Here is a 23,901-nt window from a genome sequence, read left to right as displayed (position 1 = left end):
TAATGTATGTCACTTTGGGAGGCCAAGACTCTAAAAAGCAGCTTATCAATTCCTTCACAAACATACAAACAAGGTACATCACACCAACAATGAACGGAAATTGAATATGGAAAATTGAGGAGATAAATAATCAAGTTGGGTACAAACTAGGAAGCTTTTACATCAATGCTCTATATATTTATAAAATGCATACAACACAAACTGTTAATATAGGTCTATTCTTTTTTTATACCCACACTAGAGCTCATTAAAAAATGCAACACTTTTTGAAATTGACAAAATGAAGTCATCACACCTTTGTATGTGTGTAACAACTTGGTTTCCAACCAACTTTAGAATGGCTTCTTACTGCTCAACTTCAGACATTCAGGCCACCATTCCTTTACCTTCTGCATTATTTACCTTCAATGAAAGCGGCTATTTGTTGGCTTTTCTGAGATGGAAGTTCCCTCACAATCTCCAAAGCAGTCAGTCCTCTGTTGTCCTTTATATACACATCAATGCCTTAGACACACACAGAAAGGATTTTGAATGTATTTCTACAAATTTGCTGTTGTATAGAATCTATCATAACAAACCAGAAAATGTTTCTGAAAAATGTCCGGTGTTTTATTATTCTGCAGAAAAGTTTTGCATTTCAAAAGTTCATTACTAAAAATGAGTAGTATTGAAAATGCAATATTAGGCAAGCTTGGCAGATTCAAAATTGTTATTAATGTTTTTCAGATGATTATCCCTAGGAAGTATGTGAGAGAGCACATTTAACTCAGTGTGAAATAAAAAAAAATGACAATGCAACTGAAGGTGCTCCAAAAGCCCCAGTGGAAGAGAGCTGAACTCAGCTGAAATAGATGAGTGGTTGTCAGCATATCATGCATAGTTCTTTGCGTTGAAAACAATTTTCAGTGCCTGTGTGTGTGTGTGTTAAATTAAACAACGTAAGGGAAGTACAAGCCTTTAAATTTTTACAAGTACTCCAGTAAATATTTCTATGTAATACAAAGCTTAAATCACATTGACTGTACTTTGATTCTTCCCCTCAAATATTTTAGACCAAGGCTTATGGTGTATTGGGACCACAACTATTGACCTGTTGTTGTTTTTAAAGCTTTGTTTACTAAGTACAAGTAAAATAAACATGCTAACTTAGATCTGTAAGGCAGGTGTGAGCGACTTGTAGGCATCCAGATGTTTTGGCCTATGGCTCCCATCAGCTCTAGCCAGCATTGCCAATGGTGAGAGATGATGGAAGTTCAGGCCAAAACTTCTGGAGAGCCACAAGTTGCTTACTCCTCTTCTAGGACATCAGAAAATTTTCTTATGCAAACTATTTTTTCCTATGCAAATGACACAAAGCAAACTATCCTAATTTGCATTAGAAAATTTTCCAATTCAGTTTTTTCCTGGAAAACACAGGACACTGATCACAAGATTTTTGGATCTGCTAAGAACACCATCATAATTATTCCGTTCATGTGCCATACTCAGCCAAGGGTATGGAAAATGGTGTTCTTGGTGGCCAGCCCAAAATGATAAACACCCATCTTCAAGACATTTATCAAAGCCCACTCCTCTTTTGGAAGCAGAGCCAGACATAGTGTCTAGGGTAAATTAAATATGAAGTTCTAGTAAATTCTGTTTAGCTTTTATTACATTGTTACATTTTCATACTGAAAACCTCAGCAAGTTTCAGCATAGAATAGATGTAAGAGAGAGAGAGAGAGAGAGAGAGAGAGAGAGAGAGAGAGAGAGAGAGAGAGAGAGGAAGAAAGAAAGTAAGAAAGAAAGATGGCATCAGGGGAGGAGTGAGGACTCAAGAAATTACTTACTCCACAGGTGGGAGTTCAAAATCAGTTAACAAACTAGAGTTTACATTGCTCACTCTGAGGAACAATACTTAGTTAGCTGGATGTTACAACAACAACAAAGAAGTGCCTAAAATGTTTTAAAATATTCTCACCTGCAGCTAGCAGTATCTGTACCACATCCGTTTTGCCAAACAAAGCAGCCTCGTGCAAAGCGCTGCCTTTTTCTGTCTGTAAATCAAACATAGCGGGTGGCCAAATTGAGAATGCAAACAAAGAACATTGGAGACAATACTTGCAGATACACAAGGCCTCATTTCACAGAGGCCACCTACTACAGTTCATCCGCAACTAACAAAAAATTCTTCAAGCTTCTTTACCAGGATTATGAATTTAGTGTTTAAGGCAGCTTCTAGTGATCACTCTTAACTACATCAGCTAGGAAAAACTCTGATCAAGGAACCTTGTGTGTCCTCTCTGATGAAAGGACTAATACAGAAAGGATGGAAATATTTAGGTGTAAATATAACCACCTTTGTATATTTGTTACAGGAGCATGATTGTCAGAGAGGTTGTAGAGCTGCCAGCCTGTTCAATGTTTATTGAAAGACACACATTTGAATTTGTGAAAAGATGGAGGGCATTGCATGGAAGTAAAATGAGAAAGTATTTTTTATGTACATGCAAAGGCCCAAGCCTCAACTAGGGGCGGCCCACTGCCAATCCCTGGAGCCCCCTGGGCCTGCAGCTCCAGCTTGCTGCTGCTGCTACAAAGCCCTCCCTCCACACACACAAAAAAAGCCCTGGAGCCAGCACTGAATAAAGCATCAAATTGCATGGTGGGTTTAAGCACCACAAATCTCCAAGCTGACAATCTTTAGAACGATCTCAGGCTCAGCTGATAAGCCAAACCTTGCTATCCTTGAGACACTCTCCAAGGAAAGTTCTATTGAATTTCATCAACATCTGTTCCAAATGACCTAATGCTGAATCTGATGCTGAAAACATTTATTCAACATTAAATTCAACAAAAACCTGAAACAAAACAGAGAACATTGGTTATTGGGCAGATTAGAAATAAATAAATATATAACCTGGTAATTGTTATCCATGCCAGCATCCAGGAGAACATGAACTACAGCTTTATGGCCATTCCTAGCCGCTAGATGTAAGGGTGTGTGTTTCTTAGTATTGCAGCTTAATAGATTGGGATGAGCATTGAGCAACATCTTCACAACCTCCAATCTCCCGTAGAGTGCAGCCAAATCAAGAGGAGTCTCAAACTTGTTATTGCGCATAGTAGGGTCAGTCAACTCCTCCAGCAGAACCTTCACCACTTCTGTATGGCCATACTGAGCTGCACAGTGCAGTGCCGTCTCATTGTCGTTATTCTGAGATTACATAAGTACAAAAACCATCAGGACTCAGACTGAGTGAGAATATTACATCCTCTTTAAGATGATGATGTCACAGGCAGTTGTAACAAAGTACTTCGTTTAAATACAACTGAAATCAAACCATTTGATCAAATTCCATCCAAACTACCATATGCTAGAGTGCATCAAAGTAAGTGAAGTGATTCATTATGTACATCATATCTAGTCATCATATATACTTATAAAGATATCTACAGGAATCTGGCAAGCTTGAATTCAACAGTTCTGAGTTAAGTACAACTCAACAACCTAATGTTTCATTTTAGTGCAATACTAATGCTTCCATAGTTCTGATGTCAATTGTTCCCCAATTGTAAACTCAACTAGCATTAGTATCAACTCCATAAAATGTTACAATTAATGTATGCCAACTTATGCTTGAGTGCTCATCCAATGACTGCAATCATGAATAGTATTTCAATACACATTGCAATGGCTATTTGTTCCCTTGTTTCTGCTTTTGTTTATAAGAAAGATTACAGAACTTGTCCGTTCTTATTTAATCTTGCACTATTCCTTCCTTTTCCCTTTGAATGCTGCTGGGATCCAAAGAAATGTGAAACTCGTTCCATAAACTCAATGAGATTTTAGAATTTTCTCAAGGAGCAATTTACTACAAATTGCTCTCCCCCCCCCTTTTTTTTTTAAAAAAAAAAAAGATGAGGGAGATTTCAAATGCAGTTTGTGATGTGGTATGGGGAAGGAAGCAGTCAATGACTGGGTTTAGCCGATCACAGTGAGGGAAGACCATCAAGGCTTATCCCCCTGCCTTTGAGTGTGTAACTGCCATTTGCATTATTTCCCAAGCTGCACCATGGGTTGGCATGTCAAACCCACCCTACAACCTACGACATGCAGTAGAGGTTGTTGGGTGGGTACAATCTCTCCCACTGCGATGCACGCCATGTTCAGACAACACACCAACCCACGCTGCAGTATGGGGAATAATGCAAATGGCAGCTGCACATGCAACACACACGGGGAGCAGCCACAATGTTGTGATCACCTAAACTCACCCAATGTCAAAAATTCTGCTCTGGTAAGTCATGATCCTAAGTAGAATGTTCCTCAGCAGCTCTTCAGATCTTAGCAGGTATTTAGATGAATGAAGACGTCCTACTGAAAGAGTGTTGAAGTACTTAAATACTGTGCTGGTGGAATGGGTCACTAGTGTAACAGGAACTAACAGTTTCTGAAACAACTGGAAACGAACAACAATGCCCATGTCTGGAATATGGGCAGGTTAGCACAAGTTATAGAAGGGAGGTCCACTGATCTGCCCATTCTGGAAGTGAGTGTTTCCACTAGTTTCTATGCTTACTTTAGGAACCACTAGTGGTCTGTTTCAGAGGCACAACAGCAGTATAGCAGACTATCCTATGGATGTAAGTAGTGGCTTGCTGTGTGTGTGTGCGCGCACATATAAGCAAAAACCTACTTCCATCAGAAATACTTTAATTGGCAAAATGCTACTATTCTATAACTTCAAAGGTTATGCAGTTTTAGAAGAAAACCTGTTTTGGTCTATACAACTCTGTGGTTTAACAGAGGTGTGTGTTCGAGCAACTACATAAAACATGCTAGCAGCAGCTACATAAAAGTAGGACAAAAATAGATGAGATAGAAAGAAGCTGAATTCACATCCAGGGGTGCATTTTTTTTAAAAGCATGGAGGAAACAAAAAGGAAATTAATGCAAACAGAAACATGTATGCACAAACATTTGAAAACTGGGGGAAACATTACTGTTCAATGATGACAAAGTAACAGTCCAAGTCAAGGCATTGCTAAGGAAAAACAGATTTACAGCAAAGGTGAACCTAGATGAGGTAATGCAACATTCAGAGCATGCACTGAAACTCTACATGAATAGAAAAAAAGAACATACGGTTCAGGGTTTATAAATAAGATGTTGCACTTAAGTATAAGATACAAAAGAATCATGATGCCTTTTGACAGAACATTATATAAGAATTATATATCATGTAATACAGGAATCAACATCATCAAGAAAAAAAGTCAAATATAGGCTTTGCCCTACACTGCGTACTTTGTAGTCTCTGGTATTAGAGGTAGCTATAGCATACCTGTCCATTTTTATACTTGTTTAAATACTGATTATACAGGAAGAAGACAATAGGAGAAGGGAATAAATATGGTTAATATTTAAGGCTATCACCGACCAAACTCTAATCTGCCTTCTAACCAATTATATTTACATATCATCAACACCTGCTTTTGAGATGTAAAGGAAGCATAAGGATTTACAATTTAAACAAAGGCTTCCATTAGATTTTAAGCCTGCAGGTAAGGGCTGTATTAGATTGTTTAGCTCTTGTATAGCATCTAAATCTGTAGGAACTTTAAAAGTAATAAATATGAAGCTACTCCTTATCGAGAAGCCAAGTATTAATGTTCTCTGATTTTTTCACACATCACAACCAAAACAGGGTCAAAACATAAGGGGCCCTTAACTTTCATCCTTGCATGTATCATGTATACATCATAAAGGTTTAACTAAGTAATACAAAAATCTTACAGCCCAAGTAATTTTTTACAAAAACTATTTTCATATTTAAGAATCTTATCCTATGTCAGAACCTCAAGATACAAGATGTTCATAGACTTTAGAAGGCAATGTAAGCCGCCGTGAGAGCCTTTTTTGGCTGAATGGCGGCATAAAAATCCTTAAACAAACAAACAAACAAAAGAAGAAAAATGGCTATGAGTGGACCTCCAGCAGCCTGGCAAGCTAAACAGCTGCTCCAATGCTTTTGTTCCTCTGGAATATTGAAGAATGCTTTTCATTTCAGTGTATTCTAATAGATAAATAAAAGCAGCTGAAAAAGACCAATCACACACATTCAGCTAGAGTGCAGATTGTATGTGGCACCATATTTGCAACTGGTAAATTAGAAATCTCTAAGATCATTGCATTAAGAGCAAGGATGGTGCATAGTCGTTGATACAAACAGTGTATTCACAACTGCTGATAGTCTTTAAATGCTATACCTCCTGTTCAAGAATCAACCCAAAAGGTCTAATCGACAACTTATAATCAGCCCATTTGTAAGTTGGTGAGAGTGATGTTTGAGCCCGGGTTTTTTCTAAATAACTCAGAATTCTGGGTTCACCCTTCACACTTAACAACCTATTAATGGGGCAATCATAAGTTGCTGAGTAAAATTGGAAGGGGATGCACCATGCTTGCTCTCTCCTGATCACCCCCGACAGCTCATGGTTTGTTTAAACCATGGGCTACATTATGTGTGAGAATCAGGTCTATATGTAGAAATAGCTAAATAAAAGGATATGATCATAGCAAATATCGAAACAACTTTATAACTGTTAAATAGCTAGAAAAAATATTTCCAACCAGCAAACATTTTAGATGTCTAGACTTCTATGTGCCTGGAATTTTTCTTGTTATGAACGGTCAGATTATTTTGAAACACACAAAAATATATTTTTCAGCACTCAGGATAAGCTTGTTCAGGACAGTCAGATCAAAGGACCTTTTCCACTCCTGTCTGTTGTGAATTTATGAAGGAGCACCACAAAGAGATTTACCCAGAGATCCGACTGAGAATAATATTAAGACTTGTCTCTAATTATGAATGTTCAAAGCCCAATGACTACAATCTACAGTCTTTTCTGTTTGACCCACATCACACATCAGTTCTTGGAAGGCCTGCAAATGCAAATTTTAATTTCCATTTGTCTTTCCTTTAATGAATTCAGTTTTTCTGCCTTTAAAGCAGGGGTGCAGAAACTCAGTCCTAGGGGCCAAGTCCAGCTCTCCTGGGTCCCAATCTGGTCCTCTGGGGTTCTCCAGATAGCCCTGCCCCCACCCTATTTCCCTAATGTAAGTGACCTCTAGCGCCATGCCAATAGCAGGTTTCTCCGGAAGACCTGCAGCACCTGCAAATGCTACTGACGTGCAAGAGATCTCTTACGCTAGTGCAACACAATTGATATAAACTGTACAGTCGAATAGGATACTGCCCTATGAGTGTAAACTAGATGTGGATCCAAGTGCACATTTCAATGAAAGCATGTAATGTGGACTGACAGCATCAACACCTCAGGTATACATTTGGATATGCATCTGATTTATGCTCTTAAATTATGCTTGATGGATTTATGGACAGGGGCAAGGAAGCATAAGTGTAAGAGTGTGTGTGTGATCAAGATGGAAAGGTAGACAAGGGGGGATTATTTGCCCTACTTTTTGTCCCTGCCACAGTGTTTCCCCCCTAAGTAATCCTCAATTTGTCATGGGCTACAATTGTAGTTTATAACATTTAAGATCAAGCGTTACCCCATGTACATGGAGAGGGTCAAAACCAGTCAAAAAAGTATTTTCTCGATAAAGAAAATACATATTGAAGTCATTTATGGAACTATCTCCCTGATGAGACTCGCCTGGCACCAACATTGTTATCTTTTCAGCACTAGGTCAAGACTTTTGTCTTCTCCCAGGCACTTAACAGCATATGTTGAGTTTTTAACTGATCCCAGAATAGTTGTTTTAAACAGATATTGTCTGTCCTGGTATGTAATCTGTTTTTATACTTTCTATGGATTTACAAATTGTATATCATTTTTTAAATGTTCTGTGTTTTAATCTTTGTAAACCGCCCAAAGAGCTTAGGCTGCGGGGCGGTATATGAATGTAATAAATAATATTAATTTCTTCTTGACATATGAACTTGTTAATTGCAAATTCCTATAGAAGATAGTGCTGAGCAAGAAGAAAGCATCATTTTAGAGAAGCATGTCTCAGCTGTCTGACAACCTACAACTGAGAGTACTACTGATGGGCATATTTTACTGGGGTTTTAGATTTCAAATAACATGCTTCCATGCAGATTTACTGCAAACTTTAGAGACTTTGTTAATTGTCAGCTGCCACAGAATGCTTCACAGAGGAAATTTGTGGTGGATAAATTAAATGACTGCTTAAAATTTCATTTTGTTATTATGCTTGTTAAAGAGAACCAGATTAGGTGTGAAATGTCACCTGGTTTTCATAGTACTTTAAGTCCTCATTGCTTTCTGGTTTAAAATTATGCTAAGCTGTAAGAATACAAAGTTGTTTGACTTAGGGAGTAGCCCTCATATAGAAACATTCAACTGATTTATCCCTCTCCAAACATTTTATTAAGGGAAACCTCCACCACACTGCCCTTGCTTGGAAGATATTTACCATCCCCCCCACCACCAGTGCACCTGGAAACTGCATCATTTTTTAAAGAATACGGAAAGTACAAACATCAAGAACTTCCTTTATAACTGAGTAAGTTATGAATAAATTACATACTTGAATATTTTGGCCCTTTTTCAAGATATGCACATTTCGATTATAGAACCAAAACTTCAATACTAAGTCAGTTTACTACTATATATACATGTAAAGAAGGTAAGTAGTATCCAATGTTAGTCCTATATAAAGTAGACCCATTGAAATGAATGGGACTGAAGTTAGTCAAAACTAACTTACATTTCATTCATTTCAATGGGACCACTCTACATAGCATTAGGGAGTTTTCAGTTTAGAGAAAATATTACCAAGGAACATGATATAGATTTATAAAGTTATTGTATGGAGAAAATGGATACTGATAAAACTTTCCCCATTGCAACATACTAACATTTGGTGATCAAATTAATTGGCAGTGGGTTCAGGGCTGTTAAAAGGAAGTAAAAGGACATAAGAAGAGCCATGCTGAATCAGACCAAATTCTGATTTGCACAGCTGGAAGCTGGATGCCTATGAGAAGCCCACAGCAAGACATTAATGCAATAGCACCTTCCCACTCATTTTCCAAATACCCCAACGCATACTGCCCCTGATACTGGAGGTAATACACAACCATTATGTGTATATTTATGCACAATCTACAATTACAAAATTCACCATGTAAGATACGATGATGGGCACCAGTTTAGATATCGTTAATAGTTGTTAAACCTATTCTCCATGAATTTATCTTATCAATTGATAAATGTCATGTGATACCTAAATGGAAGCTCCATGTTCATAGGCAGTATGGCTCTGGTTACCAGATGATGAGGTTAAGCAAGAGACAGCTGTTGCTATTATGCCTTATGAATGAGCTTCCCAGAGGCTGGTGCTGTTGGAAACATCATGCTAGACTGGATGGACCCTTTCCGCACAGCTCTTATGTCTGCACATGGCTAATAAACCAACCTGATAGTGTCTAAACCAAACCCCTTGGCTCAAATTGTGAGTGTAGTAAAAACTACAATCATGGTAAACTAATAAACTACATTGATTACAGTGGGATTTAAGGACAATTAAAGTTAGATTGGGGCCATGGTGAAAACCTGCTTTTCTAGGTAAAAAACCAAACCATAGGAGAAAATATTTGTAATGTAAGTATGTCAAAATTGGTCTTGCATTGAATTATCTTGGCAAGTTATGAACATTTATCATCCTTAACAGCATAAGCATTTATTTTTCTTCTAATGGGGAAAAATGTGTTCTGTAACTACCTGTCTGTTCTCACACAAGAGGCTAGTAGTAGCCCAATACGTTTTGACCTTTTTGTTAAGCTCCCTATGACAAAAACCACTTTTAGAACTTCACTTAAGTTCAACCTCACTTAAGTTCCATTTGGGGGAGAGGGGAAGAGTTTAGTCAGACTCAGGCAGGATCTACACTATTGCTTTAAAGCGCTTTATAACAGTTTTGACAACCGCTGGGGCCCAGGACACATTCCACATACACTTGTCAAAACTGTTATATAGCGCTTTAAAGCACTTTAAAGCAGTAGCGTAGATCCGGCCTCGTTGAACTAGTTTCATGGTTCTTCGGAATTCAGACTTTATCTTCCAAGTAAATGATCTTGCTTAGGGTTCTTGCATGTGGTACAGAAAGCCAAAATAAAAATCAATTTCACAATTGCCTCCTTGTTCCAAGGAGGTATACATTCTGTAGTGCAAAATGTACAATGACCAAAGGCTTTGGATAGTATCAGCACTGTATTTAGTTGCAAGCCTACTTTAATTGTTAGAGTAACCAAATATATGAATTATCAAACAGAAATTGTGGTTTTAATCTATTATTGAAACTGGTCTTTTCTTTTCTTTTTTTACAAGTGATTTAAAATCATGATTTATAACACTGATTTAAATCTCTATCCACCTCAGTTGCAGTATTTCTCACTGAGGCCCATAAGAATTGTAGCTGCATATATTATAGAGTGTGAAATACAGTGGCGGAGAGCGTGGCTTCTGAAGTATACTTGATATCCAAAAATCCTTACTGGCACTTGGCAGGTGACATGCCCAACCAAACAATATGATGCCACTATTTTCACCAGAACGTATGTATTACTATTCTTAGTACAGCAGGTCATTTACAATATTAAGGATTGGTTCATACTAAATTAAGGGCTTACTACATAGTTTATGAACCACATTTCCTGTAATAGGAACTGCTATAGTAAAGGCTTTAAATTACCTGCCTCTCTTATTCATTTCCAACCATTATATTTGCTATGTGTGTTTAAAGCCACGCAGATCAAGTACAGTTAAGATTTTTATTGGTTCTTAAGAACCAATATTTGGGTAGGTTCAGTACAGTATTTGGAAGGCAGCCTGCTGCATAAATAGGAAAAAATAAGCAGCTGTATAGAATTCTTTTGCATTTGACTATAAGAAAGAATCTATTAAAGAGGATGCCTCAAAATATAGTACTGGATTTCATATGCAGTAACTTTAGACCACTTTCAACAGTTCTCAGAAGCTTTGCTTTGGGAAATCACTTTTGTACTTTGTTTATAAATAAAGAATTGCTAGAAGCAAGGGGAAAATACAGGCAAGGCTCAAACAAAGCAACAATTAGATGCCAAAATGCAACCAAAGAAGCAAGAAAAGAGACACAGACACACACACTGAGATGGTTGTCCTCACCAAAACACTATTAGGAATATTTTAATATTCTATAGTGTCACTTTCATTAGCAAATTGAAGTTTAATCTAGTTTAGTGGTTTTAGATTGTATGCCATAAACATACTCAGTATTTCCCCCTTTCTTATTAAACATGGGAAACAATTCCTGAACATTTTGGACTTGTTTTTTTCAAATGCTATGTCCAAGTTGGGAACTGATCAACATTTCAAATATAGCAAGTCAAAGCACTGGAGGAACCCAAATACCAAGCAAAATTCCCCCAAGCAGTCTTATAAAAGGTGACTTAATACAAATTCCACAATATAGAGATTGCATTTTACAGTCCCCACTTTCCCACCCCCGAATAGGCATCATCAACCAACTAGATGATAATGCACCTGAAAGAACAAAAATACAACTTGGAGTAATAATGTAGTGAAATCCTGGCAGCGAAGTACACACCTTGGCATTGATATAGGGGTCAAAGGGGCCGTACTTTTTGAGTTCTTTGATTTCAAGAGCATTCTACAAAAAGGAGAGGAAAAGAAAATGTGATGATGAAATGGGCAAGATATAGCAACAAAGCAGCGAGTGACTCTGAAGGGGAGGAACGACAGAACATGACAATATTTCATTCCAATGAAAAGCAATTAATCACACTGGCCATTCCAGCTGTCAATAACTGCGTCATGCACTTTGTTTTAAAGACAACATGCAAACTTTAACTGAAAAACATTTACAGTTCACTACTTAAGATTTCAATAACTATTTTTATATATATATGGCCTCATGCTAGCCACAGATTGCAAGATCATTCACTTTCATATAGCCCCTTCCAATACACTAGATAATAGAAAACAGTGTTATAAAACTTAAATGTTGTTAACTAGAACAAACTGATTCATCACAGCTGCGCTTGACGGCACAATGAGGAGAATCCAGAAAAAAGGACTTGCAAACAATATAATCAACGGCCATTTTAACATGCATATTTAGCTATTTCAACATGAAGAATGTTACTAATCAGCAACTGAACAGCACTTTTGAATCTTTTAAAAGTAGAAATTTTGCTCCTAGAATAGACTATTTATGGGAAATATTGCTAAACTACATGATATCACAGATGTTAAGTCCTCATAGTTTTGGATATGTAACAGAGATTTTAACATTAATTTTGAACAAAGTTTGACAGCGTATTTCTTCAGCCTGGTTGTAATCTGGCCCACAGCAATCACTGTGTGACACAGCAAAGGTAATGCTTGCTATAGAAAGTGGAGAGACGTACAAAGTGTATAGCCTCACCTAATTTAAGTCTCACCCCCAATGAGAAAATACACACTGTGCCTATTATGGACAGACTACAGACAGACCACTGTAAAAACCTGGTCAGAAAACTCACCAGTATACCCAGTACTCCAGTTTCTTTAAACACAAGTATCTTTTTAGTTTGAAGGAATATTGATTACAAGGACCCCTGAAGAAAATGCATCAATCACTTATAATTCAACAGTATTAGAATAAAGAGGCAAATACCTAGACCAGCATTTCACAACAACCAAAAAAGGAAGAAAATCTGTAGTAGTCAGAGCTAAACTGAATTAACCAACATATGGATTTCAATTTTATAGTGTGTATACGGGGAGCAAGAGAGACATATGGCTTTTTAATTGGAATTTTATAAGTGTGTTAGCCTCCAAGATAAATACAAGCTGTATGGTACAATTTTTAATATAACAACACAAGTCAAATGACATGCAGTTTAAACAGCAGGGACAATTACAGATTTTTACTTCACTTGAGTAGAAGAGCTGTTTTTAGTAAGTTAATTATGAATAAGTGAAAGCTGTGCTGTGATGAATTCCACCAGATTAGCTTGTGGAGTACTAGAACAAAGTAAGAGCAGCTACAAAAACATGGCTAAAGGAAACTAAGGTTACTCTGATTGGCTCCAACATAGAAGGGAATTGCTACACCAAGTTTCAAATAACCCAGCAAATGGGGGTGGGGTTAACATTCCCCCATTCTGTACATGTTGCAGTTCATCTACTCCTCACTTCAACAGTTTCCACAGTGGAGCTTTCAAGGTAAGTATATTTTTCCTGCATAGAGATGGTATTAACAGTTCCTTTTCAAGCAAGAAATCCAAAATGAGATTCATAGGCGTGGTGTTCACCTTGTCCTTGGGAATAATCCTGCTAATATTGTTAGATCATCAAGAGCATGAAAAAGAGGAATATATTCAGACCTGCTCATTCACTTTAGTGTGGGATGGTCCCTGGTGTATTAGCAGTTTCACTATCTCAGCATCTCCCTTCCAAGCTGCCAAATGAAGAGGATAACAGCCTTTGCAGTCAGCCACATTGGTTAATGCATCATTCCTCAGCAGAACTTCCACAACATCCCTGTAGGGAAGGAGGGAAACCATACTTTGAGTCTTTAAAGTAAGTCTAGGCAGGAGAGTCAAGAAATAACAGAAAATATACAGTTAATATACGGAATGAGAATGCCTGAGAATACATTTTATAAGTCAGTATGATAATATTCAATTCAAAATTTCTGTGGATTCAGATGTTCAATTACAGGGCTGCTTAAGGACTACAAAAGAGAAAACTGTCCATAGTTACTCCCATCCAGAGAAAATAAGGCATAGTCTAATGTGTATAGTCTACAGCAGGGATGAGCAACTTTGGGAGGGGGGGGGTTAGAGGTCACTTTCCACCCCCTACCCCTAGAGGACAGATTCCTGCCACTAACACACTGCCACTGAAATTTGATGGCATGGAGGAAGAAAAACAATTGGCAGTCTGTCACTGAATTTTGCTGCTGAACCATGTTGGTGGCTTAAAAGGGGCAAATGTAGCTTCTTTTCAAGCTACATTTGTCCCTTTTAAGCCTCTGTAGCGTTTTCTGCTGAAATTCAGTGGCAATCTGCCAATATTTTTTCTGTGGCAAGGGCCACAATAGAGGCTGGGAGTACATGTGGCCAGTGGGCTGCCCACCCCTGATCTAGGGGGAAATATCAAGCTTCAGGCCCTCTCTCCCTACTTTGGTAGATGATCTGGAAAAGAAAAACAGCAGTAAGGTCGTGTGCACGGTTAACCCTGTCCCTGCGTGCTAGCTGGTGGGCTGGAGGGGGAATAAGACAAATAATTCTGCCCTTCACAATGAGCTGTCTCACCATAATAAAATTCTGTCCCCTTAGCTTTGGGCATTCAGAATTTAAACCAGAACATCTTAGGGGTTTGAATGTGGCCTGGCTTTTAGTGACTGAGTTTCAAGTGCTCATTGTTTGACTTAATCTTGTGGGAGTTCAGTAGATTGATGATGTTTCAATTTCGTCCCCTCATTGTTATACTTAAAATTGCTGTAAACCACACTCAAGGTCTCAGTGGAGAACATTACCAAATCCGAATAAATGCATTTAATGCAATCTAGTATAGTATGCAGTTTGTCTTGAAGCAGGTGCAACTTTGGTGAACTGCTTTCGACTGGCTATGATGTTCACATGGATGAGTAGGGAAATGCTACAGGTATTGCCTTTGGTTTTAACCATTTGGGTAAGTTAGTAGTTTAAAAGGTATTTCAAATACAAGAAGCTTACTTGTGACCATTCAAAGCAGCATGGTGCAATGGAGTGTATCCAGTACTGTCAACACAGTTCACATTTGGTCCTCTCCATATACTGTAAAATAAAAATACAGCAATGCAAGATACATTAGTTCAAACAAGAGCAGTAGTAGAGTGAGACTAAGGCAAAGTTTATGCAGATCTCTTACTAACTTTGAAAAAAGCACACAATAGTCACAAATCTGTACTAACCTAAACAATTTGTTAGCATTCTTACACAAAGGAAGCATGTAACGGGAAGAGCTATTTTCCAACTAGAGCTTCTTTACTATATTATTGAATACCCTATGAATGTAAAACAGCAAGATTCAGAAAAATATTGGTAGCATAAAACCATTTATAAATTGGCCACCCCGCATGTCCCTATCTATTTTGCAGCTATTTTGGGCTGCATTAATAGAAGTATAGCTTCCAAATCACGTGAGGTACTGGTTCCTCTCTATTCGGCCCTGGTTAGGCCTCATCTAGAGTATTGCGTCCAGTTCTGGGCTCCACAATTCAAGAAGGACGCAGACAAGCTGGAGCGTGTTCAGAAGAGGGCAACCAGGATGATCAGAGGTCTAGAAACAAAGCCCTATGAAGAGAGACTGAAAGAACTGGGCATGTTTAGCCTGGAGAAGAGAAGATTGAGGGGAGACATGATAGCACTCTTCAAATACTTAAAAGGTTGTCACACAGAGGAGGGCCAGGATCTCTTCTCGATCCTCCCAGAGTGCAAGACACGGAATAACGGGCTCAAGTTAAAGGAAGCCAGATTCCGGCTGGACATCAGGAAAAACTTCCTGACTGTTAGAGCAGTGCGACAATGGAATCAGCTACCTAGGGAGGTTGTGGGCTCTCCCACACTAGAGGCCTTCAAGAGGCAGCTGGACAAGCATCTGTCAGGGATGCTTTAGGGTGGATTCCTGCATTGAGCAGGGGGTTGGACTCGATGGCCTTGTAGGCCCCTTCCAACTCTGCTATTCTATGATTCTATGATTCTATGTACAAATATAAACCATTCAAAAAGGATTTTAATTAATGGAGTGGGACTTACAAAATCATCATAATTTCTTTCTCTCCTTTATTCCATTCCCACACTAAAGACATTTATTTAAATAAAACTTTCATTTCTATTACTAATTCAATCCCACAGCACTTCCAGTGACCAAAGAAAAATTTCCATGGAACAGCTGTCCATGATGCATGTGAAACAAGTGGATTTGGTAGCTTTCCAAAAACTAAAGTCACAACTGCCTTTCATTATTACTAATGCCAGCAGAAAGACTATTGAAATTCTCTCTTCCCTTTTATTGTGTACAAGTATTTATCCCAGAAATGGGTTGAAAAGCATTAGTAAAGGAGATACAGGATTCCAAAATTCTATGATGCTTGAACTACAACCAATGAATGAGGCAAATTAACAACCTTGAAACTTTCTGGGGGAGAAAATTATCTAAAAGTGACCCATATCTCATTTCATACCCACATGTTTTCTCAGCTAACTAGAAACCTAGAAAGGCACAGTCTCCTGTAAAATCTTCACTAATTGCAATTACGTAGTATTTGGTACTCACTTGTCCCTCCCCAATCAGCCATCCTGAAATAAATATCAAGCCCTGTAATTTCATTTCCTACACAGCAGGTGCTCTCTATGGGGTCAGTTTAGAAACTACAGGTTTCTTGAAGGGTTAACATTTCTAAAATCACAATTAAAAGAAAGATTCTTGCCACGAAGATTAGTACAGATTGCAGGAAAGGGAAAAGGAGAAAGCCAGAGACACTCACCCTTTAAAGAGCAGTAACACAAATGTGTAAATTAACTAGTGAGCCAAAATATCCACTTGCAAAAAGAAGCCTAAACCTTAAAAAAAATTCAAATAATCAGACCAAAATGAAATTGGCTGTAAAGCAGCACCAGTAACAGTACATCACAATTTGGAATCTGAATTAGTTGGAACCTGAATCAGAGTGATGGACAGAGTGAATCTGTCTCAAAAGAACATTGTTATTAATAGTCTATTTGCAGAAGATCTGGATGTAATGTTGTGATATACTTAGTAGAGTGAATACTTTAAAACCACTTCACAGCTAAAATGATGGGAAATGAGATGATTTAGTATTTATGGATGAATCTTTACTCCCCTACAATAAACAGTCTGACAAGGAGCGTATGCACAGCTCCTTGGGAACAAGAGGTTAAAAAGATCAGACTGTAGTCCTGAAGCATAAACTATGTGAAGAGATATATCTACCCTTTCATATATTTTACAGATATAAAATTACACAAGGACTATAGAACTTAAGGAAGGCACACGTTGGCTTCTGCCACCAGACAGGTGACCAGAGATCATTGGGAAGCCCAACCCCCTGCTTCCCAGGAAGAACATCACAGTACAAGGGAGACCAACATGGCCCCATTCATTGGACAAAGAGGGAGCATTTCAGGAAGCTTTCCCCCCTCTCCTTGCGAGTAAGAATTCTGTGATCCAGCTGTCAGTTTCCCTGGGACTGGAGAGCTGAAGGGAGTCAAAATTTGGTCTCTGCATCTGCTCTAATGCTTGTTTCCTTCTCTCCTCATGTATTTTCCTCTTGTATCCATATATATTAGATTGTAAAACTGCAGGTAGGGTCTGTTTTATTTTTCATAGGCTGTACAGTGCTTAGAAAAGTTTAGGCTCTTTGTAAGTCTTACCAAGAGTAGAAAACAATGGGTTAAACAAGAACAAATATTTATTTAATCCAATGTGTTTCAGACCCTTTTATTTACAATGGTCCTTCATCAGGGAAATTCAGAACTAAGATGTATTTATTTATTACATTTATATACTACCCTATAGCCGAAGCTCTCTGGGCAGTTTACAAAAGTTAAAAACAATGAACATTAAAATGAATGTGCTCCCTCTTCTGTCTCCTGTGTTATATATCTTTCCTTTCTCTGCCTGGCATTGTAAGGGCCTCCGACTCACTGAAAAGATTAACCATTTGTGGAAGTGCTGCATTTGCTCCAAGTAACTCATATTAGGGTGAAAAGGTGCACAGCTCGGGGACTGATGGCTGGACACCTAGCTCTGGGAATCTATTTCTTGCCTTGAATTAATCTTCCTAATGAGAAGAGACAGAGAGAACGTCCACAGCATCTCAAATGGTTTCCAAGTCAAATCTCTAAAGAGCATATTGTCAATAGATTGGAAAGCAGAGAACTACTAGAGAGAGATGGATATGGGTGTGAAAGCAGAACACCTTGTTAGAAATACAGATGCAAACTAGAGATTGAGACCACCCAATGCTCTAGAGCTGCTTCTGTGAGCACCAGCACTAGCTTTGGCTGGCAAAGGTGAAGGATGTCTGCCATAGCAACTCGAGCCACTAATTTCCACTGAGCTCACTCCATCACAATTGTGTGTATGCCAAACAGTATGGGTCTAATAAATATGGCAGGGCACTTTCATCTGCTGCTTCCTTAGAGTGCTAACAAGACATTTATTTTCTCAAGAGGGAATCTGTCTAAGTGGGTAAGTTAGGCTGATCTATAGGTTTGTAGCCATCTGAGTATGAAATTCTGCAATGCCACAAGCTACATAGGGTTGTATCTATTGGTGTCCTTCTGCCAGTGGAATGGACACTACTGACACATCAAACTCCACCACTGCCCGCTAACCACAAAATCAGCTCCAGAAGGTTGTGGGACCCTCTGCGGCAGGGGAAAGGAGAAGGAAAACTCCTACTGCATAAACAGAAGACCACCCTGGATTAGCCCTTCGTTTCTCCGAAATAATTTAAAATTGCAAATTCAATGTGTAAGATATGGCCTACATTAAGTAGATTTCTTTGCACAAGTAAGCACAGGAATATACTTTAAGAATAAAGTGGAAACCACACTATCCTTCCCTGCAACATGTTGGACCCTACCAAGAATAATATGATATAGATGTTATTAATATGATTTAGATGATACTGGGACAACTCCTTTGTACTGTCAGCAGTGTCTCATATTGTGGAATACATTAATAAAGCATCTTGATTTAAATGTAGTTTGTTCAATGAATCTTGTTTTCAGGAGAGATTGATCCTCTTCACATTTACCTAATATCACCTACGCATCACAACAGCACTGTCCTATCTGACTTGGCTCAAGGCATCCAGAGGTGCTAAAACTATCAAAGCATGTGTGGGCGAGTGAGGTCAGGACAAGTCAATTCCAGTTTAGGGTGCTGAATAGCCAGGCAAATTAGATCAGGCAAGACCGTGGCCAGCTCCACATTAGTTGAGACTCAAGCAAGAGAAGCTGTTGACTGGACGACAGTCAAAGGCTTTCTGAAGCCTTATAAAGGCCAGCTGTTCAAGACCTGCAGTTAACTCCACCCCTTCAGAGAAGCAGTTTGTTTCTTAAAGGGCTTCTGCCTGATTTGTAGCTGCTGACTCCTACAGGGTGGGGGTGGTGAAGGCTGTAATGGGAGAATATCCTCTGCATCTGAGGAGTCAGGGAGAGGCACAGTTCTGGTCTGGAAGGCCCTGGCCTAGCGGGGGAAGGAGTGTCCTCTGCCTCAGAGTCCTCTTCAGAGCCAGAGGATGGGTCAAGGCTGAGGAACATGGTAAACACTTGGAAGGAATCCCATATGAAACAAGACCCTGTTCTCAGAGAGCTTTAATGAAACTAGGATACTATCAAGTGTGCCCCCAATTTCCTGGCTATAAAGGTGTTTTACGTAAAAGCATTAATGTTTTCTTTAAAATCTATAGTGATATGCAGTAATGATCAGAACTATGCTAAGGAAAGAGTCAGGTCTAAGACTGATCCAATTCTGAAAATGAAGGAAGAAAAAGTCCCTCTTGCTTCCAAGAGCTATTAGGAAAAGAAAATGTGTTCTCTAGTAGTCCAACAATCAACACGCTTAAGGCAAAGTGACATGACAAACACAGTAAGGTACTAATTTAGGCTAATCCAGATGTACCACATCAAAATGTGTGACCATTTAATAAAGCTTTACTGCCAATTACACTGCCACACTCATTTAAAACTGTTGCTCAAGTATCACTTAACATTCTAGTCTTGTACAGGAAGCATTCGATGTGTGTAATGTTCTAATATTAGTGTCTCAATTTTTCTAGCAGAAAAGAGCCATTTGATAACTCAGGATTTATTCAGCACTTCAAAAATAACACTGATGCCAAGCATTTTTGAAACAAAGAAGGTAATTGGTTGCTAACTAAGGCCCAGTATGAGACAGATCTTCCAAAAAGATTCTCCCCCATACTAGTAGAAATAGAATTAAATATCTTTTGCACCTCCTGGATAAGAGAGCACAAAAGATATAATAAATCCAACTTGGATATTATTAGTTTATTAGCTTTATATTGTTGAATTTATTGTGAATTTATTTGTATTATTATTATTATTATTATTATTATTATTATTATTATTATTATTATTATTATTATTATTGTAAAATGCCTAGAGAATTTATTTTATGAGGCATTTAATAAATCTCATAACTAAATAAATATTTAATTGCAGGAGGCGAGGGTTATAGTCATGCAGAAGCTCCTGAACGATGCAATCGATCATCTACGCCATAAGACACTCCTAGTTGCACTCTACTTTTCATAAACTCACACCAATTGAACAGAACTGGTACATAAACATAACAGCAATCCTCAAATGATCACCAGGAGTCAAGATTTCAGCAATAACATTTCATTAGCAGCTGCCTGACAGTGCTTTAGTGAGGTATGCATAATCCTCAGCAAGGCTCTAAACATAACTGTAACATGCTGCTACGGATGTGCCTAGTCCATATGAAAGTGTACTTTAAGCAATCTGCAGAAGAAACCACAATTCCATATATCAGGTTTTCCCCCCTATTTCTTTCAAATGCCTTATCTTTATCTTTTTGAGATTATAAGATTTCACAAGATTTGGGGGCACTTTCATATTTGTTTTCCATACCAGCTTCAACAAACCATTTTAGATTGGAAGAGCATGAGATGGGACAGAGTTTGTACCTTTTGACCAGAGGTTCTGATGGTGTATCAGGTTGTTTGATTATTCATTTTTTCCTAGCTGCTGTTGTGAGCTCAGGCACATGATTCTGGTGGAAGGGGCTTCTGCTTCATGAGGAGAGTCACTGAACCAGTTTGTGTGTGCAGGGGAGCTACACAGCTCTATAAGTAGCCTGCCAGTCCTAGGGAACTTGTGATCTATAGAATGAACAAATGCAGCAAATAGGGAAGTTTTCTTAGGAGTTTGGCGGAGACCAGTAGGTAAGACAGGTTTGCAAGGAAGCCCATCTTTATGAGCATGAGGGGAGAGGGCAATGAAAAGGCATCAAGGTAATAAATTGAGCTGACAGCAAATTTAGCAACAGGGCAAGGAGACTAGGATGGGCAACCGTTCTTTCCCTTTTGATAGGAAGTAAGTTAGCTTTCAAGTAAACCAAAGCAATAAAGAAAAAGCAACTATGGTGGTTAGAACAAGAGGGATGTGTGGGATCTCCAATGCATTCCACAGAAGGTCAAATATATGACTTATTTGCTTGCTGGATAGAAGTATGCGCTTGCTGCAATGAGCTCCTGGCTCTCAGGAAATAAATTCATTCCCTTAAGTCCACAATTGCTGACCTGGAGAAGCAGATAGACTGGTAGATGAAGCTTTTGGGGACATGATAGCAGCATACCACTCCCAGGGTGACTGCTGTCATGGAGAATGAGAATCTCAGGGAAGGAAGATGCCATTTTGAGGAAGAGGGAATTGATCCCTTGGAAGGAACCCATTCCTTAGCTGATGAACAGTTATCCTCTCATACTGAAGGTATGTCTTTTGGGGAAGGGGGTAGTGATAGTACTTGATTCAATCAATGGATATAGACAGCTGTGTTTATGATAGGCATGTAGACCATATGGTGACTTGCCAGCCTAGTGCAAAGGTTATGGATGTCATGCCTCATCTAGATAGCTTGTCGAGTGTGCTGGAATCAAGTCAACGGTAATGGTATATATCAGCATCAATGATTTGGGAAAATGTAGTTGTCAGATCCTGAAAGCCAAATTTAGGTTGCTAGGTAGGGGTTTTGTTGCCAGGACCTCCAAGATGGCTTTGGGGGGGAGCTACCTGTTCTGCATGCAACACCAGATAGACAAGTGAAACTGGGTGGTTTCAATGTGTGGATGTATTTGCAGTGTAGAGGTTTAGATTAGTTAAGATGTGAAACGTTTTGGGACAAGCCGGGCCTGTACCAAAGGGACAGACTTCACTTGAACCAGAATGGAAACAGATTCCTGGCGCAACATTAAAAACATGGCAGAGCAGTTTTTAAACTAACCTCTTGGGAAAAGCAGAGAGAAGCTGGAGAACTTCCAGGGATGAGGGAGAAAATGTTTTTGAATGTCCAAATGAGGGCAGAGTAGAAATAGGCTTTGACTATAGTAGAACATGAGCGATATAGTCAGAGTGCAAAAAATGCAGACTCCAGACACATTGAGATACCATGTATAAGTGTTTCTTAGAAGCCTCTAAGCCAAGATGGGGGAATCGGAGCGCTTGGTTTAAAGAACAAAGATATCACAGGCAAAACAGAAACCTGATGGAATGAAGAGAACTCATTGAATAGTCATCTTTAGTTATAAACTCTATGGAAAGGCCAGAGATAGGCAAACTGTAAGGGAGGAGGGGACACACCAGTATATGTCAACAAAGGCATAATGTTAAAATAGAAACCTCAAAAGGGGGAGACTTCTCCACAGAATCACTGGAGGTGACAGTACTGGACTCAAAAAGTAATGTAGTACTAAAAACATGCTAGAGATTTTTTTTTGATAAACCCAGAAAAATTCAGGGGGGATTGTCATTGCCCCACTAAATTTTCCCCAAAAAATCCCTGGAAAAATGGAAGGTGGGAGAGGTTTTTTTAAAAAAGAATTCTGGTAAAATTCTGGGATTGCTATAAAAAAATAGAAACGGAAAGTTGTTGGCCAAAATCTTCAGTCCATTGAGTGACCGAAGATCTCACTGCTCTTGCAACATTTTAGCACATTTCCTACAACCATCAAGGTCATATGAATATCTATTTAGAAATAGACTGCTTATAATAATGTATGTATTTGAAACGGAAGTGTTTAATTCCCCCTTTTATGCTTTTTCTCATTTTTCCTTTTCCTGTATCAAGAGTGAGGTTAATGATTACTGTATATGGTTTATATGGTTTACCCCCATTTTGGGAGGGTGCCTTTTTATTGTCATCAGTATGCTCTGTTTCTCTGACATATGAATTGAGAGAGGTCATGCATGTTATGAACCATTGCCTGGACACAGTGGATTGGATTGGATGAGGGCAAACAGACTGACACCTGATAAGATAGAGACGCTAGGTGGTTCCCAGGTACAGGAATTGGGGAGTTCGCCTGTTCTAGACAGGTTTGTACTCCCTCAAAAAGGACAGGTACATAATTTGGGGATACTCCTAGATTCATCATTGTCATTAGAAGCTTAAGTGACTTCTGTGGCAAGCAGTGCCTATTACCAGCTTTCGTTAGTATGTCATGGACAGAGATAGCCTGGCCATTGTAGTCCATGCATTGGTAACCTGCTGTTTAGATTACTTTTATGTGCTTTATGTTGAGCTATCATTGTGCTTGGTCTAGAAGCTGTAGCTGGTGCATGTGGTGGCCAGGCTGCAGAGTAGGGCATCTGCCCGAGCACATATTACACTGGTGTTGAAGCAAGTGCACTGGCTGCCTATTAGCTACCAAGCAAAGTTCAAGGTCTTGCTGTTGACATATAAAGCCCTGAATAATTTGGGACTGGTTACCTGACAGATTGCCTTTCCCAATATAATGATCACTTTATATAATGATCAGTGTACTACCATCTGGCAACAAACTAGAAGTGGTGGTGTCAATCTTATGAAATGCCCTCCTCCTTGGTATTTGGGAGGTGCCAACTGTGGCATATTTTAAGTGCCTGTTAAAGAGCCATCTCTTTACCCAAACCTTCCCTGAATGATTGTGCTACCCAGTTAGCTTATTAATTGTTGTGTTTTAGGGGGTGTTTTTTTAGAAAGAAATTAAACCTTTTAATTGATGAGTTTTTATATTTACTATGATGTATTTTAATCTCTGATTCTGTAAACTGCTTA

General features: G+C 38.7%; 1 protein-coding gene across 1 annotated transcript in view; it reads right to left on the bottom strand.

Moving 5' to 3' along the window:
* The window catches only part of ANKS1A (ankyrin repeat and sterile alpha motif domain containing 1A), a 161,055-nt gene that overhangs the window by 96,948 nt on the left and 40,206 nt on the right, over window positions 1-23,901 (bottom strand). Inside the window, exons 2-7 of the mRNA XM_063141483.1 lie at window positions 14,763-14,843; window positions 13,407-13,563; window positions 11,624-11,686; window positions 2,900-3,196; window positions 1,961-2,036; window positions 403-504 (exon numbers count right to left, since the gene is read on the bottom strand). Of these exons, the coding sequence (XP_062997553.1) occupies window positions 403-504; window positions 1,961-2,036; window positions 2,900-3,196; window positions 11,624-11,686; window positions 13,407-13,563; window positions 14,763-14,843 (776 nt within the window). The remainder of the gene's footprint in view (window positions 1-402; window positions 505-1,960; window positions 2,037-2,899; window positions 3,197-11,623; window positions 11,687-13,406; window positions 13,564-14,762; window positions 14,844-23,901) is intronic.

This window comes from Elgaria multicarinata, chromosome 1 (assembly GCF_023053635.1).
Source record: "Elgaria multicarinata webbii isolate HBS135686 ecotype San Diego chromosome 1, rElgMul1.1.pri, whole genome shotgun sequence".
In the NCBI taxonomy this organism is placed as follows: domain Eukaryota; kingdom Metazoa; phylum Chordata; class Lepidosauria; order Squamata; family Anguidae; genus Elgaria; species Elgaria multicarinata.
Note: the sequence above shows the minus strand (reverse complement) of the source record. Positions and strands in the feature narration are given on the sequence as shown.